The following is a 16,344-nucleotide window of genomic DNA, read 5'->3' on the forward strand; positions in this document are numbered from 1 at the left end:
CAATGCATTGAATATGCGTTTATTTTCACAATGATGACAATGAGGAAGACTCATAATGATTGCGCTTACCTATTGAGGTACGCTGGTTGTCGAAAAGTGCAAGTTTAAAAAAAAAATAATCAATTTTTGAACTAGTTTTAGAGTTTCTGGAAAGTAAAGATTCAGATTTAAGAGAAAGCCTGATGAAACAAAAATTAGACATCGCATATTTGGCAAATTTGTCCAAAGATTGAATGACCTTTCCTTATAATTACGAGGGAGCAGTCTCAATTTAAAAAATAAAGCTTGTCGAAAAGTGCAAGTAAAAAATTGTTTTTTACAATTTTTGAATTAGTTTTAGAGTTTCTGGAAAGTAAAGATTCCGATTTAAAAGAAAGCCTGATGAAATAAAAATTAGACATCGCATATTTGACAAATTTGTCCAAATATTGAATGACCTTACCTTATAATTACAAGGGAAAAGTCTCAATTTAGAAAATAAAGGTTGTCGAAAAGTGCAAATAAAACAAAAAGATTTAACAATTTTTGAATTAGTTTTAGAGTTTCTGAAAAGCAAAGATTGAGATTTAAAAGAAAGCCTGATGAAATAAAATTTGACATCGCATATTTGACAAATTTGTCCAAAGATTGAATGACCTTACCTTGTAATAAATAAAAAAAAACTAGTTTTTTTAACTGAAAGTAAGGAGCGATATTAAAACTTAAAACGAACAGAAATTACTCCGTATATGAACTGGGTTGTCCCCTCCACAATCCCTCGCTCTTTACGCTAAAGTTATTAATTATTTCAAAAAGTAGAATTGTGGCAAAGAGTCAAACTTTAGCATAAAGAGCGATGGATTGCGGAGGGGACAACCCATTTCATATACGGAATAAATTCTGTTCGTTTTAAGTTTTAATATCACTCCTTACTTTCAGTTAAAAAAAACTAGTTTTTTTTATTTAATTTCTGAAAGTTTTTGAATTAATGCATTTTTGATTTTGGCTCAAAACATATAAATTATTAAATGAAATTTGCATATTAATTTATTTTTGTTTGGCTACATGGCTTTCTCTTGGTTTTGATGAGATGATTTTGAGAAATAAGGGGTGGGGAAGGAGGCCTAGTTGCCCTCCAAGTTTTTGGTTACTTAAAAAGGCAATTAGAACTTTTAATTTCTAAAGAACATTTTATTGGAAAAAAATAAACTAACTTAAAAATTAAGTCACGTAACAAACTTTTATATTCATATATTTTTTATTATGTATATGAGATGGTTTGTCCCCTCATTAATACCTCGCTCTTTACACTAAATCTTAAGTTTTGTCCCAATTCTTTCAGAATGACCCCTGAATAAGAAAGGCCGTAGAATAAATAGTTGAAATTGCCCAAAATACTTTAGCATAAAGAGCAAGGTATTTATCTCCTCCTAAATACCTCGCTCTCTATGCTAAAGTATTTTTAGAACCCCTCATATGCGTAATAATCTCTGTTCGTTTTAAGTTTTAATGCTACTTCTTACTTTTAGTTAAAAAAACTTTTTCATGTTTATTTTTTCATTGTTTATTTTATAGTCATGCTAGAAAATCCAGCGCCCTTTTCATTGAATTTCTCTTCCCCTATGACATATTCCTCCAAGAAAAGATCCTCCCACATAGCCCTCTCCCCTCAATCCCACCCCCAAACAAAAAAAAACCTGAAAACGTCTGTACACTTCCCAATAACCATTACTGTATGTAAACACTGGACAAAGTTTGTAACTTGCAGCCCCTCCCTCAGGGACTGTGGGGGAGTGAGTCATCTCAAAGACACAGTTTTTATGGTTTTCGACTATGCGGAACAAAATGGCTATCTCAAAAGTTTGATCTGTTGACTTTGGGAAAAAATGAGCGTGGGAGGGGGCCTAGGTGCCCTCTAATTTTTTTGGTCACTTAAAAAGGGCACTAGAACTTATCATTTCCGTTAGAATGAGCCCTCTAGCGACATTTTAGGACCACTTGGTCGATACGATGACCCCTGGGATAAAAAAAATAAATAAATAAACACGCACCCGTGATCTGTCATCTGGCAAAAAATACGAAATTCCACATTTTTGTAGATAGGAGCTTGAAATTTTTGCTAGTGTTCTCTGATACACTGAATGCGATGGTGTGATTTTCATTTACTTTTTTTTTTTTTAACAAACTTCCCCTATTTTCCAAAATAAGGCAAATTTTCTCAGGCTCGTAACTTTTGATGACAAAGATTAAATTTGATGAAACTTAAATATTCAAAATTTCGAATCCCAACCAGATCTTTTGACATTGGGGGAGTTGAAGGGGGAAATCTTGGAAAACACTTGGAGTGGAGAAATCGGGATGAAGCTTGGTGGATAGAATAAGCAAATGTCCTTGATACGTGATTGGCGTAACCGTACTGGATTCGCTCTCTTTAGGGGAGTTGGGGGGAGGGGTTCAGTGATTTGGCGAGTTTGGTGCTTCTGGACGTGCTAGGACGATGAAAATTGGTAGGCGTGTCACGGAGCTGCACAAACTGACCTGATAAAGTCGTTTTCCCAGATTCGACCATCTGGAGGGCTAAAGGGAGAGGAAAAATTAGAAAAAATGAAGTATTTATAACTGACGAGTGGGTGATCGGATCTTAATGAATTTTGATATTTAGAAGGACATCGTGACTCAGAGCTCTTATTTTAAATCATGACCAGTATTAAGCCTCTGATTTTCCTTTTAAATCAATCTATTGATTCTTAGAATTTTGTTAGAGCTCATACTATGTGAGCTCTTGGGTCTGAGCTCTTCTTGGCTCGTCACAAGTGCCATATGAGTTCTTAGCTCTTGTTTTGTTCTTCGCTTTTGTTTTTGGCATTGTTCAATTTTTGCTACCGCTTATTTTCGGACAAGATATATCATTGGTCTTCACTTTTGTTTTTGATTCGTTGTAATTGTCGCTGACACAAGTATTCTGAGTATAACAAAAAATATTTAGTATAAAAAAATAAGTATAAAAAAAAGTATAAAAAAATTTTTTTTAATAACAAAAAATAACCCCAGCAGAGAGCATAAGTCTTAAGTTGGATATATAAATAGTAGAGCAAGTCATCAATAAAATAATACACCCTGTAATAAAAATATTAATAACAAAAAATAACCCCAGCAGAGAGCATAAGTCTTAAGTTGGATATATAAATAGTAGAGCAAGTCATCAATAAAATAATACACCCTGTTATAAATATATTAATAACAAAAAATAAAACCAGCAGAGCACAAGTCTTAAGTTGGATATATAAATAGTAGAGCATGTCATCAATAAAATAATACACTCTGTTATAAATATATTAATAATAAAAAATAACCCCAGAAGAGGGTACAAGTCTTAAGTTGGATATATAAATAGTAGAGCATGTCATCAATAAAATAATACACCTTGTTATAAATATATTAATAACAAAAAATAACCCCAGCAGAGAGCACAAGTCTTAAGTTGGATATATAAATAGTAGAGCATGTCATCAATAAAATAATACACCCTGTTATAAATATATTAATAACAAAAAATAACCCCAGCAGAGAGCACAAGTCTTAAGTTGGATATATAAATAGTAGAGCAAGTCATCAATAAAATAATACACCCTGTTATAAATATATTAATAACAAAAAATAAAACCAGCAGAGCACAAGTCGTAAGCTGGATGTATAAATAGTAGAGCATGTCATCAATAAAATAATACACCCTGTTATAAATATATTAATAACAAAAAATAACCCCAGCAGAGAGCACAAGTCTTAAGTTGGATATATAAATAGTAGAGCATGTCATCAATAAAATAATACATCCTGTTATAAATATATTAATAACAAAAAATAACCCCAGCAGAGAGCAAAAGTCTTAAGTTGGATATATAAATAGTAGAGCAAGTCATCAATAAAATAATACACCCTGTAATAAAAATATTAATAACAAAAAATAACCCCAGCAGAGAGCATAAGTCTTAAGTTGGATATATAAATAGTAGAGCAAGTCATCAATAAAATAATACACCCTGTTATAAATATATTAATAACAAAAAATAAAACCAGCAGAGCACAAGTCTTAAGTTAGATATATAAATAGTAGAGCATGTCATCAATAAAATAATACGCCCTGTTATAAATATGTTAATAACAAAAAATAAAACCAGCAGAGCACAAGTCGTAAGTTGGATATATAAATAGTAGAGCATGTCATCATTAAAATAATACACCCTGTTATAAATATATTAATAACAACAAACTGTAAGTAAGGAGCGTAGCAGCTCAATAATCACCAAAGCTCTGGAGAAAGGAGTTTGTATAACAAGACACATCGAAAGAGTCAAATTTTTATGCTGATTCAAAATATATGAAGTTCATTAAGCATAGTGTTCTCCATCAAAAGTTACGAACCTGAGAAAATTAGCCTGATTTTGGAAAAAAAGAGGGAAATGCCAACAAAACTTCAAGAAACTTAAATGAAAATCATCAACGTTAAATTCGATAGCAGAGATTGAATGACCTTACCTTATAATTACAAGGGAACAGTCTCAATTTAAAAAATAAAGGTTGTCGAAAAGTGCAAGTAAAAAAAAAAAAACAAATTAACAATTTTGAATTAGTGAGTTTCTGGAAAGTAAAAATTCAGATTTAAAAGAAAGCCTGATGAAATAAAATTAGACATCGCAAATTTGACAAATTTGTCCAAAGATTGAATGACCTTACCTTATAATTACAAGGGAACAGTCTCAATTTAAAAAATAAAGGTTGTCGAAAAGTGTAAGTAAAAAAAAAAAATTAACAATTTTTGAATTAATTTTAGAGTTTCTGGAAAGTAAAGATTCAGATTTTAAGAACGCCTGATGAAATAAAAATTAGACATCGCAAATTTGACAAATTTGTCCAAAGATTAAATGACCTTACCTTATAATTACAAAGGAACAGTCTCAATTTAAAAAATAAAGGTTGTCGAAAAGTGCAAGTAAAAATTTTTTAAACAATTTTTGAATTAGTTTTAGAGTTTCTGGAAAGTAAAGATTCAGATTTAAAAGAAAGCCTGATGAAATAAAAATTAGACATCGCAAAATTGACAAATTTGTCCAAAGATTGAATGACCTTACCTTATAATTACAAGGGAACAGTCTCAATTTAAAAAATAAAGGTTGTCGAAAAGTGTAAGTAAAAAAAAAAAATTAACAATTTTTGAATTAATTTTAGAGTTTCTGGAAAGTAAAGATTCAGATTTTAAGAACGCCTGATGAAATAAAAATTAGACATCGCAAATTTGACAAATTTGTCCAAAGATTAAATGACCTTACCTTATAATTACAAGGGAACAGTCTCAATTTAAAAAATAAAGGTTGTCGAAAAGTGCAAGTAAAAATTTTTTAAACAATTTTTGAATTAGTTTTAGAGTTTCTGGAAAGTAAAGATTCAGATTTAAAAGAAAGCCTGATGAAATAAAAATTAGACATCGCAAAATTGACAAATTTGTCCAAAGATTGAATGACCTTACCTTATAATTACAAGGGAACAGTCTCAATTTAAAAAGGGTATAATTTCAGCTTTTCCTGGAAAACTGAAATTTATGAAGCAAAATATTAGGCAGCGCACATTTTTCCTGGTTTTAAACATTGTCAGTGGAAGAATGTCTTGGTGAGGCAGACATTCATACTCAGACAGACGTTGAACAAATAATTGCTCACCATGATCAAACAGTTCGTGATAACAAACTGTAAGTAAGGAGCGTAGCAGCTCAATAATCACCAAAGCTCTGGAGAAAGGAGTTTGTATAACAAGACACATCGAAAGAGTCAAATTTTTATGCTGATTCAAAATATATGAAGTTCATTAAGCATAGTGTTCTCCATCAAAAGTTACGAACCTGAGAAAATTAGCCTGATTTTGGAAAAAAAGAGGGAAATGCCAACAAAACTTCAAGAAATTTAAATGAAAATCATCAACGTTAAATTCGATAGCAGAGAACTTTAATGTAGAGGTGACAAGCTTTTTCATACAAAATGTACAGGAAGAAAAATATATTTTTTTGCCAGAAGAAACATGGATGCGTAATTGTAACTGCGTAACTTTTCACCAGAGGGGGTGGGAGGGGGGTGATTTCCAGGAAAAAAGTTCACAGGGGTATATTTCCGACATGATTTGAAAGACGATCAGAAATTAACGACTTTCAAATTTCATAAGAAAGTAAGCTAAGGAGAATTTTTACGGCAGTATCGTCTGTAGACAATTTTCTGAAGATTTTTTTTTTTTTATAGCGAGAATGGAATCATTAGGGGTAGCTTTCCCAGGAGGAAGGGGGGGTATTTTACGCAGAAGAAACTTTATTTTAGGGAATTTTCTTTGGGAAGAGATTTTTCCGTTGAGGGGAGCAGGATTTCCTGGCATTATTTGGAAAACAATCGGAAGTTAAATAATAAAAAAACAAGTTTTTTCAGCTGAAATTAAGGAGCAACATTAAAATTAAACGAACAGAAATGATTTTGTATACGAGGGCGTTTTCACCTTTTTCAATATTTCCACTTTACGCTATAGTTAGACTTTTAGTTCCGATTACCAAAGAATGACTGCTGAAACACAAGGGTCGTTTAACTAAAATAATAATCTTTCTTAAAATTTCTAAGATACTTTAGCGAAAAAAGCGACTTATTTAAGAGGGGCAACCCACCACACATACAATACAATTTCAGTTCGTTTTAGTTTTTAATGCTGGTCCTTATTTTCAGTTGAAAAAGTTTGTCTGTTTTTATTTAACAACTTCAAAATCCGATTTGAAGATAATCTAACGATGGAACTACCACCACAGATCCTAAATCTGTTTGATGAAACAGAAGTGGAGATTGTGAGACTACTACAAATGGAACTAAAATTATGGCCTAAAAAACAATCTATATAGGTCAGGGGTTTGAGAAAATTCGTTAAGAGCCTTAATTACGGAGGGGAGAGGGGAAAGTGAGGGACATTATACCTATGACCCCATTTCAGGAGCATACAAATGTGACATTTGTCTCAGTAGTGGTTGTATCTTTTTAGCCTCTATGATAAAGGCAAACTACACAAGAAACATATTATTGAAAAAAAACAACCTATGACTGAGGCCTTTTTTCATTAGTATATTTCAAGAGCATAAATTACATTATTTCTACCCCACACCCCTCTCCTACGACTGAACTTATAGTTTTTATATCTGTGTCTCTTGCAACATTGCATGAGGAACACAGCTAAGTATAAATATTGAGTATAATAAGTCTATTTACAAAAAGGCGTATTAAGTAGTTTCATAATGTCCAGAAGACAAGTGGACAACCTAGACCATCAAACGTCACAAGATCAACCCGAGCAGCAAAGGTAAAAGGTACTGAAAATGTCAAGTAAGGATAAACGAAAACGAAGAACAAAGACATATACTCAGAATACTTGTGTCAGCGACAATTACAACGAATCAAAAACAAAAGTGAAGACCAATGATATATCTTGTCCGAAAATAAGCGGTAGCAAAAATTGAACAATGCCAAAAACAAAAGCGAAGAACAAAACAAGAGCTAAGAACCCATATGGCACTTGTGACGAGGCAAGAAGAGCTCAGACCCAAGAGCTCACATAGTATGAGCTCTAACAAAATTCTAAGAATCAATAGATTGATTTAAAAGGAAAATCAGAGGCTTAATACTGGTCAGGATTTAAAATAAGAGCTCTGAGTCACGATGTCCTTCTAAATATCAAAATTCATTAAGATCCGATCGCCCACTCGTCAGTTATAAATACTTCATTTTTTCTAATTTTTCCTCTCCCTTTAGCCCTCCAGATGGTCGAATCTGGGAAAACGACTTTATCAGGTCAGTTTGTGCAGCTCCGTGACACGCCTACCAATTTTCATCGCCCTAGCACGTCCAGAAGCACCAAACTCGCCAAATCACTGAACCCCTCCCCCCAACTCCCCTAAAGAGAGCGAATCCAGTACGGTTACGCCAATCACGTATCAAGGACATTTGCTTATTCTATCCACCAAGCTTCAACCCGATTTCTCCACTCCAAGTGTTTTCCAAGATTTCCCCCTTCAACTCCCCCAATGTCAAAAGATCTGGTTGGGATTCGAAACAAGAGCTCTGAGACATGAATTCCTTCAAAATATCAAATTTCATTAAGATCCGATCACCTATTCGTAAGATACAAATTCCCCAATTTTCACGTTTTCCAAGAATTCTGGTTTCCCCCTCCAGCTCCCCCAAATGTCACAGGATCTGGTTGGAATTTAGCATTAGAGCTTTAAACCAAAAGATCAAAAGATCTGGTTGGGATTCGAAATAAGAGCTCTGAGACATGAATTCTTTCTAAATATCAAATTTCATTAAAATCCGATCACCTATTTATGAGATAAAAATACCCCAATTTTCACGTTTTCCAAGAATTCCAGTTTCCCCCTCCAACTCCCCCCAATGTCACAGGATCTGGTTGGAATTTAACATTAGAGCTTTAAAGCAAAAGATCCTTCTAAATATCAAATTTCATTAAGATCTGGTCACCCTTTCTTAAGTTACAAACACCTCATTTTTCCAAATCACCCCCCAATAGGACTTCAGAGCATGTCATCAATAAAATAATACACCCTGTTATAAATATGTTAATAACAAAAAATAAAACCAGCAGAGCACAAGTCGTAAGTTGGATATATAAATAGTAGAGCAAGTCATCAATAAAATAATACACTCTGTTATAAATATATTAACAACAAAAAATAACCCCAGCAGAGAGCACAAGTCTTAAATTGGATATATAAATAGTAGAGCATAATATCAATAAAATAATACACCCTGTTATAAATATATTAATAACAAAAAATAACCCCAGCAGAGAGCACAAGTCGTAAGTTGGATATATAAATAGTAGAGCATGTCATCAATAAAATAATACACCTTGTTATAAATATATTAATAACAAAAAATAACCCCAGCAGAGAGCACAAGTCGTAAGCTGGATATATAAATAGTAGAGAATGTCATCAATAAAATAATACACCCTGTTATAAATATATTAACAACAAAAAATAACCCCAGCAGAGAGCACAAGTCTTAAATTGGATATATAAATAGTAGAGCATGATATCAATAAAATAATACGCCCTGTTATAAATATGTTAATAACAAAAAATAAAACCAGCAGAGCACAAGTCGTAAGTTGGGTATATAAATAGTAGAGCATGTCATCAATAAAATAATACACCCTGTTATAAATATATTAATAACAAAAAATAACCCCAGCAGAGAGCACAAGTCTTAAGCTGGATATATAAATAGTAGAGCATGTTATAAATAAAATAATACACCTTGTTATAAATATATTAATAACAAAAAATAACCCCAGCAGAGAGCACAAGTCGTAAGTTGGATATATAAATAGTAGAGCATGTCATCAATAAAATAATACACCCTGTTATAAATATATTAATAACAAAAAATAACCCCAGCAGAGAGCACAAGTCTTAAGTTGGATATATAAATAGTAGAGCATGTCATCAATAAAATAATACACCCTGTTATAAATATATTAACAACAAAAAATAACCCCAGCAGAGAGCACAAGTCTTAAGTTGGATATATAAATAGTAGAGCATGATATCAATAAAATAATACGCCCAGTTATAAATATGTTAATAACAAAAAATAAAACCAGCAGAGCACAAGTCGTAAGTTGGATATATAAATAGTAGAGCAAGTCATCAATAAAATAATACACCCTGTTATAAATATATTAATAACGAAAAATAACCCAGGCAGAGAGCACAAGTCTTAAGCTGGATATATAAATAGTAGAGCATAATATCAATAAAATAATACACCCTGTTATAAATATATTAATAACAAAAAATAACCCCAGCAGAGAGCACAAATCGTAAGTTGGATATATAAATAGTAGAGCATGTCATAAATAAAATAATACACCTTGTTATAAATATATTAACAACAAAAATAACCCCAGCAGAGAGCACAAGTCGTAAGTTGGATATTTAAACAGTATAGCATGTCATCAATAAAATAAAACCCGTTGCTATAAATATATTAATAACAAAAAATAAAACCAGCAGAGCACAAGTCGTAAGTTGGATATATAAAAAGTAGAGCATGTCATCATTAAAATAATACACCCTGTTATAAATATATTAATAACAAAACATAACCCCAGCAGAGAGCACAAGTCTTAAGTTGGATATATAGATAGTAGAGCATGATATCAATAAAATAATACACCTTGTTATAAATATATTAACAACAAAAAATAACCCCAGCACAGAGCACAAGTCGTAAGATGGATATATAAATAGTAGAGCATGTCATAAATAAAATAATACACCTTGTTATAAATATATTAACAACAAAAAATAACCCCAGCAGAGAGCACAAGTCTTAAGTTGGATATATAAATAGTAGAGCATGATATCAATAAAATAATACGCCCTGTTATAAATATGTTAATAACAAAAAATAAAACCAGGAGAGCACAAGTCGTAAGTTGGATATATAAATAGTAGAGCATGCCATCAATAAAATAATACACCCTGTTATAAATATATTAATAACAAAAAATAACCCCAGCAGAGAGCACAAGTCTTAAGTTTGTTATATAAATAGTAGAGCATGATATCAATAAAATAATACGCCCTGTTATAAATATGTTAATAACAAAAAATAAAACCAGCAGAGCACAAGTCGTAAGTTGGATATATAAATAGTAGAGCATGTCATCAATAAAATAATACACCCTGTTATAAATATCTTAATAACAAAAAATAACCCCAGCAGAGAGCACAAGTCTTAAGTTGGATATATAAATAGTAGAGCATGATATCAATAAAATAATACGCCCTGTTATAAATATATTAATAACAAAAAATAATCTCAGCAGAGAGCAGAAGTTTTAAGTTGGATATATAAATAGTAGAGCATGTCATCAATAAAATAATACACCCTGTTATAAATATATTAATAACAAAAAATAATCCCAGCAGAGAGCAGAAGTCTTAAGTTGAATATATAAATAGTAGAGCATGTCATCAATAAAATAATACACCCTGTTATAAATATATTAATAACAAAAAATAACCCCAGCAGAGAGCACAAGTCTTAAGTTGGATATATAAATAGTAGAGCATGATATCAATAAAATAATACGCCCTGTTATAAATATGTTAATAACAAAAAATAAAACCAGCAGAGCACAAGTCGTAAGTTGGATATATAAATAGTAGAGCATGTCATCAATAAAATAATACACCCTGTTATAAATATATTTACAACAAAAAATAACCCCAGCAGAGAGCACAAGTCTTAAATTGGATATATAAATAGTAGAGCATGTCATCAATAAAATAATACGCCCTGTTATAAATATGTTAATAACAAAAAATAAAACCAGCAGAGCACAAGTCGTAAGTTGGATAGATAAATAGTAGAGCATGTCATCATTAAAATAACACGCCCTGTTATAAATATATTAATAACAAAAAATAACCCCAGCAGAGAGCACAAGTCGTAAGTTGGATATTTAAACAGTATAGCATGTCATCAATTAAATAATACACCTTATTATAAATATATTAACAACAAAAAATAACCCCAGCAGAGAGCACAAGTCTTAAGTTGGATATATAAATAGTAGAGCATGTCATCAATAAAATAATACACCCTGTTATAAATATATTAACAACAAAAAATAAGCCCAGCAGAGAGCACAAGTCTTAAGTTGTATATATAAATAGTAGAGCATATCATCAATAAAATAATACACCCTGTTATAAATATATTAATAACAAAAAATAAAACCAGCAGAGCACAAGTCGTAAGCTGGATGTATAAATAGTAGAGCATGTCATCAATAAAATAATACACCCTGTTATAAATATATTAATAACAAAAAATAACCCCAGTAGAGAGCACAAGTCTTAAGTTGAATATATAAATAGTAGAGCATGTCATCAATAAAATAATACACCCTGTTATAAATATATTAACAACAAAAATAACCCCAGTAGAGAGCACAAGTCTTAAATTGGATATATAAATAGTAGAGCATGTCATCAATAAAATAATACGCCCTGTTATAAATATGTTAATAACAAAAAATAACCCCAGCAGAGAGCACACGTCTTAAATTGGATATATAAATAGTAGAGCATGTCATCAATAAAATAATACACCCTGTTATAAATATGTTAATAACAAAAAATAAAACCAGCAGAGCACAAGTCGTAAGTTGGATATATAAATAGTATAGCAAGTCATCAATAAAATAATACACTCTGTTATAAATATATTAACAACAAAAATAACCCCAGCAGAGAGCACAAGTCTTAAATTGTCATCAATAAAATAATACACCCTGTTATAAATATGTTAATAACAAAAAATAAAACCAGCAGAGCACAAGTCGTAAGTTGGATATATAAATAGTAGAGCAAGTCATCAATAAAATAATACACTCTGTTATAAATATATTAACAACAAAAATAACCCCAGCAGAGAGCACAAGTCTTAAGTTGGATATATAAATAGTAGAGCATGTTATAAATAAAACAATACGCCTTGTTATAAATATATTAAAAACAAAAAATAACCCCAGCAGAGAGCACAAGTCTTAAGTTGAATATATAAATAGTAGAGCAAGTCATCAATAAAATAATACACCCTGTTATAAATATATTAATAACGAAAAATAACCCAGGCAGAGAGCACAAGTCTTAAGGTGGATATATAAATAGTAGAGCAAGTCATCAATAAAATAATACACCCTGTTATAAATATATTAATAACGAAAAATAACCCAGGCAGAGAGCACAAGTCTTAAGGTGGATATATAAATAGTAGAGCATGTCATCAATAAAATAATACGCCCTGTTATAAATATGTTAATAACAAAAAATAACCCCAGCAGAGAGCACAAGTCTTAAGTTGAATATATAAATAGTAGAGCATGTCATCAATAAAATAATACGCCCTGTTATAAATATGTTAATAACAAAAAATAACCCCAGCAGAGAGCACAAGTCTTAAGTTGAATATATAAATAGTAGAGCAAGTCATCAATAAAATAATACACCCTGTTATAAATATATTAATAACGAAAAATAACCCAGGCAGAGAGCACAAGTCTTAAGGTGGATATATAAATAGTAGAGCAAGTCATCAATAAAATAATACACCCTGTTATAAATATATTAATAACGAAAAATAACCCAGGCAGAGAGCACAAGTCTTAAGCTGGATATATAAATAGTAGAGCAAGTCATCAATAAAATAATACACCCTGTTATAAATGTATTAATAACAAAAAATAACCCCAGCAGAGAGCACAAGTCTTAAGGTGGATATATAAATAGTAGAGCAAGTCATCAATAAAATAATACACCCTGTTATAAATATATTAATAACAAAAAATAGCCCCAGCAGAGAGCACAAGTCTTAAGGTGGATATATAAATAGTAGAGCAAGTCATCAATAAAATAATACACCCTGTTATAAATATATTAATAACGAAAAATAACCCAGGCAGAGAGCACAAGTCTTAAGCTGGATATATAAATAGTAGAGCCTGTCATCAATAAAATAGTACACCCTGTTATAAATATATTAATAACAAAAATAACCCCAGCAGAGAGCACAAGTCTTAAGTTGGATATATAAATAGTAGAGCATGTCATCAATAAAATAAAACCCGTTGTTATAAATATATTAATAACAAAAAATAACCCCAGCAGAGAGCACAAGTCTTAAGTTGGATATATAAATAGTAGAGCATGTCATCAATAAAATGATAAACCCTGTTATAAATATATTAATAAAAAAAAATAACCCCAGCAGAGAGCACAAGTCTTAAGCCCAGCAGCAGAGATGGATATACCTCAGGCCTTAAAGGGCACATTATTAGGTTCGCTTGTTTGAATTTCAGGGATGAGTTCTGCGGATACATGTGAAGAAGGGAATGAAAATTTTATCTCCAAGTCCCCTACATTCCAATGGACGAATTTGGTCTAAATTTACAAAATGGACACTGGTAGATGACATTTCTTTCTTATTGCAAAAATATTATGCGTGACATAAAAGACTGAGTTAATAAAGTTAACTCCTTAAAAGGGGGGTGGGGAATAAAATTCAAGTAATATTTTCTTAAAGGGTCCCTAATTTAAGACCCCAAAAATTAATATCTTATGAGATTGTTATACCATTCTTGTATTTAGTTATACAAAATATTCAACTTGAAAATAAATACCGAGGGTCGAAAGGGATGGCAGCCCTACCAGTCATTTATGAGAGGCACTGATCAGACAGTTGGTGGCAATAAACTACAAGCAAAAATCGCAAGTGGTAGCAGTCTCAAGTAGCATAGCCACAGTTGGAAGAAGTCACTGTTGTACCAGCAGTAATAGCTGGGCAAAAATAGCCCAGAAAGTTTAAAGTTAATAGCCTTTAGCCGTTCCTAAGATATTGTGGATACGCAATTTTGATAATCTGGATGCACATGTTTTGGTTGTGTTCAACATCTTCCTCGACATTCCCTGAAGTTCCAGGTCAATACACTTAGCCTTTCGGACACACCCAGGATTAAACATTCCTCCTTTTCCAAAAATAAATCCTATACGCAAATAATGGGCAAATTGAATAATTTCCGATCATTGCCTGGGGGGCTGTAGGGAATCAGGTTTAAGCCAGAAGTACAGTTAAATGACCTTTACACTACTGAAAAAAAATGAAAATTTTTGTCGCATGTCTTTAGGGGGGGGGGAAGGAAAGCTACAAAAGATGTGGGAGGGGGGTCGGTAGCCTTCCGATAACTTTTAAAACGGACATTAGAACCTCCGATTTCCAATCCAATAAGTAATATCCAAAGTTTCAACGACTACAATTTCCATATGAAGTGGTTTCAGAACAAAATAATAAATAATTCATGGAAGCTTTATGGCTCTTTGCTACAGGCTACGCCAATGCATATACCTGCCCAATTTCTCTCAAGATACCAGAAAATTAGCAAAGAAAATAGACCTAAACACAAATATACACTCACCTAGATAAAATAAAAATAAAATTTACCCCCAGTGACAAGCCAGATTTTATATCTGCTAAGCTAAAACAACTTATTATAAAATTGGGATCAACTTTTTATATATTACACAATCCCAAAAAATTCTAACTAAATTTAAGCTGGACAATTTATTTATTTTACTGTTGTATTAAGCCTAAAAATATTGGCAAAGATACAAGTTCTTAATTTTCAATTGAACTACATGTATACAACTACCATAAATCTTTTGATTTTGTAATTACCTGTAGCAAAACTGGCAGAGCTAATAAGTTCATCATCTGACCCCAAATCTGTACTTGAAAGAACAACAATCTTGACACCTTCCTTGTGAAGATAGTCAATTACTCTGACTGCATCTTCTTCACTTGCAATTTTCATACCAGTCAGAAGCCTATAAGATTACAAGTCATACAAACCAATGTATAGACAAGTTTTGACACCCCACGGCAGGGGTTTCCATACTTTTCCGTAAGTCTTAAACCCTTATATCTCATCATACAGCAGTACAATTCCCCCTCCCCCTTGCGTTGACAACAATATTTTCGCCAGAGCATTATTTTTAAACCATTATGCGTAGAAGAATAGGATGGAGTTCATATGTTAATATTTTTACGACAGAGCGAAGAACTCTAAACATTTTGCAAGAGCAGGTCTTTTTTCAAGGATTTGAATATGAAAAACCTGTACGATTAGTGGTGTCAATTCACAAAAAAATGGTGGGAGGGGTGAATATATCTATTAAAAATACAAGGAGACAATTTTACTAGTTCTTCATTGAAAATATCAGAAATGCAATTTTTTGAAAACATCAAAAATGATATTTTCAAAATCTAGGGGATATGGGGGGAGAACTAATGAGGCAAATTCCCTTGCCCCTGCCTCATTGCCAACAATGGTAAATATGGCAATCAAGAGTCACCAGAATAGTTACTCCAACTTCAGATCAAGGTTGGTTGAGATTTGACAACGCCTTCTGCTAGATGTTAAGAATTTAGGTACATATTCCCTATTCCTCCGCACAAAGGTTGCATCGAAGTCCAGATTCCCAAAAAGCTAAACTCGTATATGAGTATTCACTTCCAACAAATTTTAGTTTATATCTGACCCCTGTTTCAGGTAGACGGCCAGATGAAATGAATTTATTGACCACATTTCCTCTCCCCAGAGAGGATGGATTGTGTTCAAACACCCGAAAGCTACATCGCTTTCTCTTTACGTTCCACGAAGTTTGATTACCTCTTTTTGTTATGTGTCCTGATAAAAAAAAGA

The 16,344-nt window shown here is 32.0% G+C and overlaps 1 protein-coding gene across 1 annotated transcript in view; it reads right to left on the reverse strand.

Annotated features, from left to right (window-relative positions):
- The window catches only part of LOC136042441 (pyridoxal kinase-like), a 49,914-nt gene that overhangs the window by 18,411 nt on the left and 15,159 nt on the right, over positions 1 to 16,344 (reverse strand). The window contains exon 3 of the mRNA XM_065727407.1: positions 15,318 to 15,466. Within this exon, the coding sequence (XP_065583479.1) occupies positions 15,318 to 15,466 (149 nt within the window). The remainder of the gene's footprint in view (positions 1 to 15,317; positions 15,467 to 16,344) is intronic.

Source organism: Artemia franciscana, unplaced genomic scaffold (genome assembly GCF_032884065.1).
Source record: "Artemia franciscana unplaced genomic scaffold, ASM3288406v1 Scaffold_1294, whole genome shotgun sequence".
NCBI lineage: Eukaryota > Metazoa > Arthropoda > Branchiopoda > Anostraca > Artemiidae > Artemia > Artemia franciscana.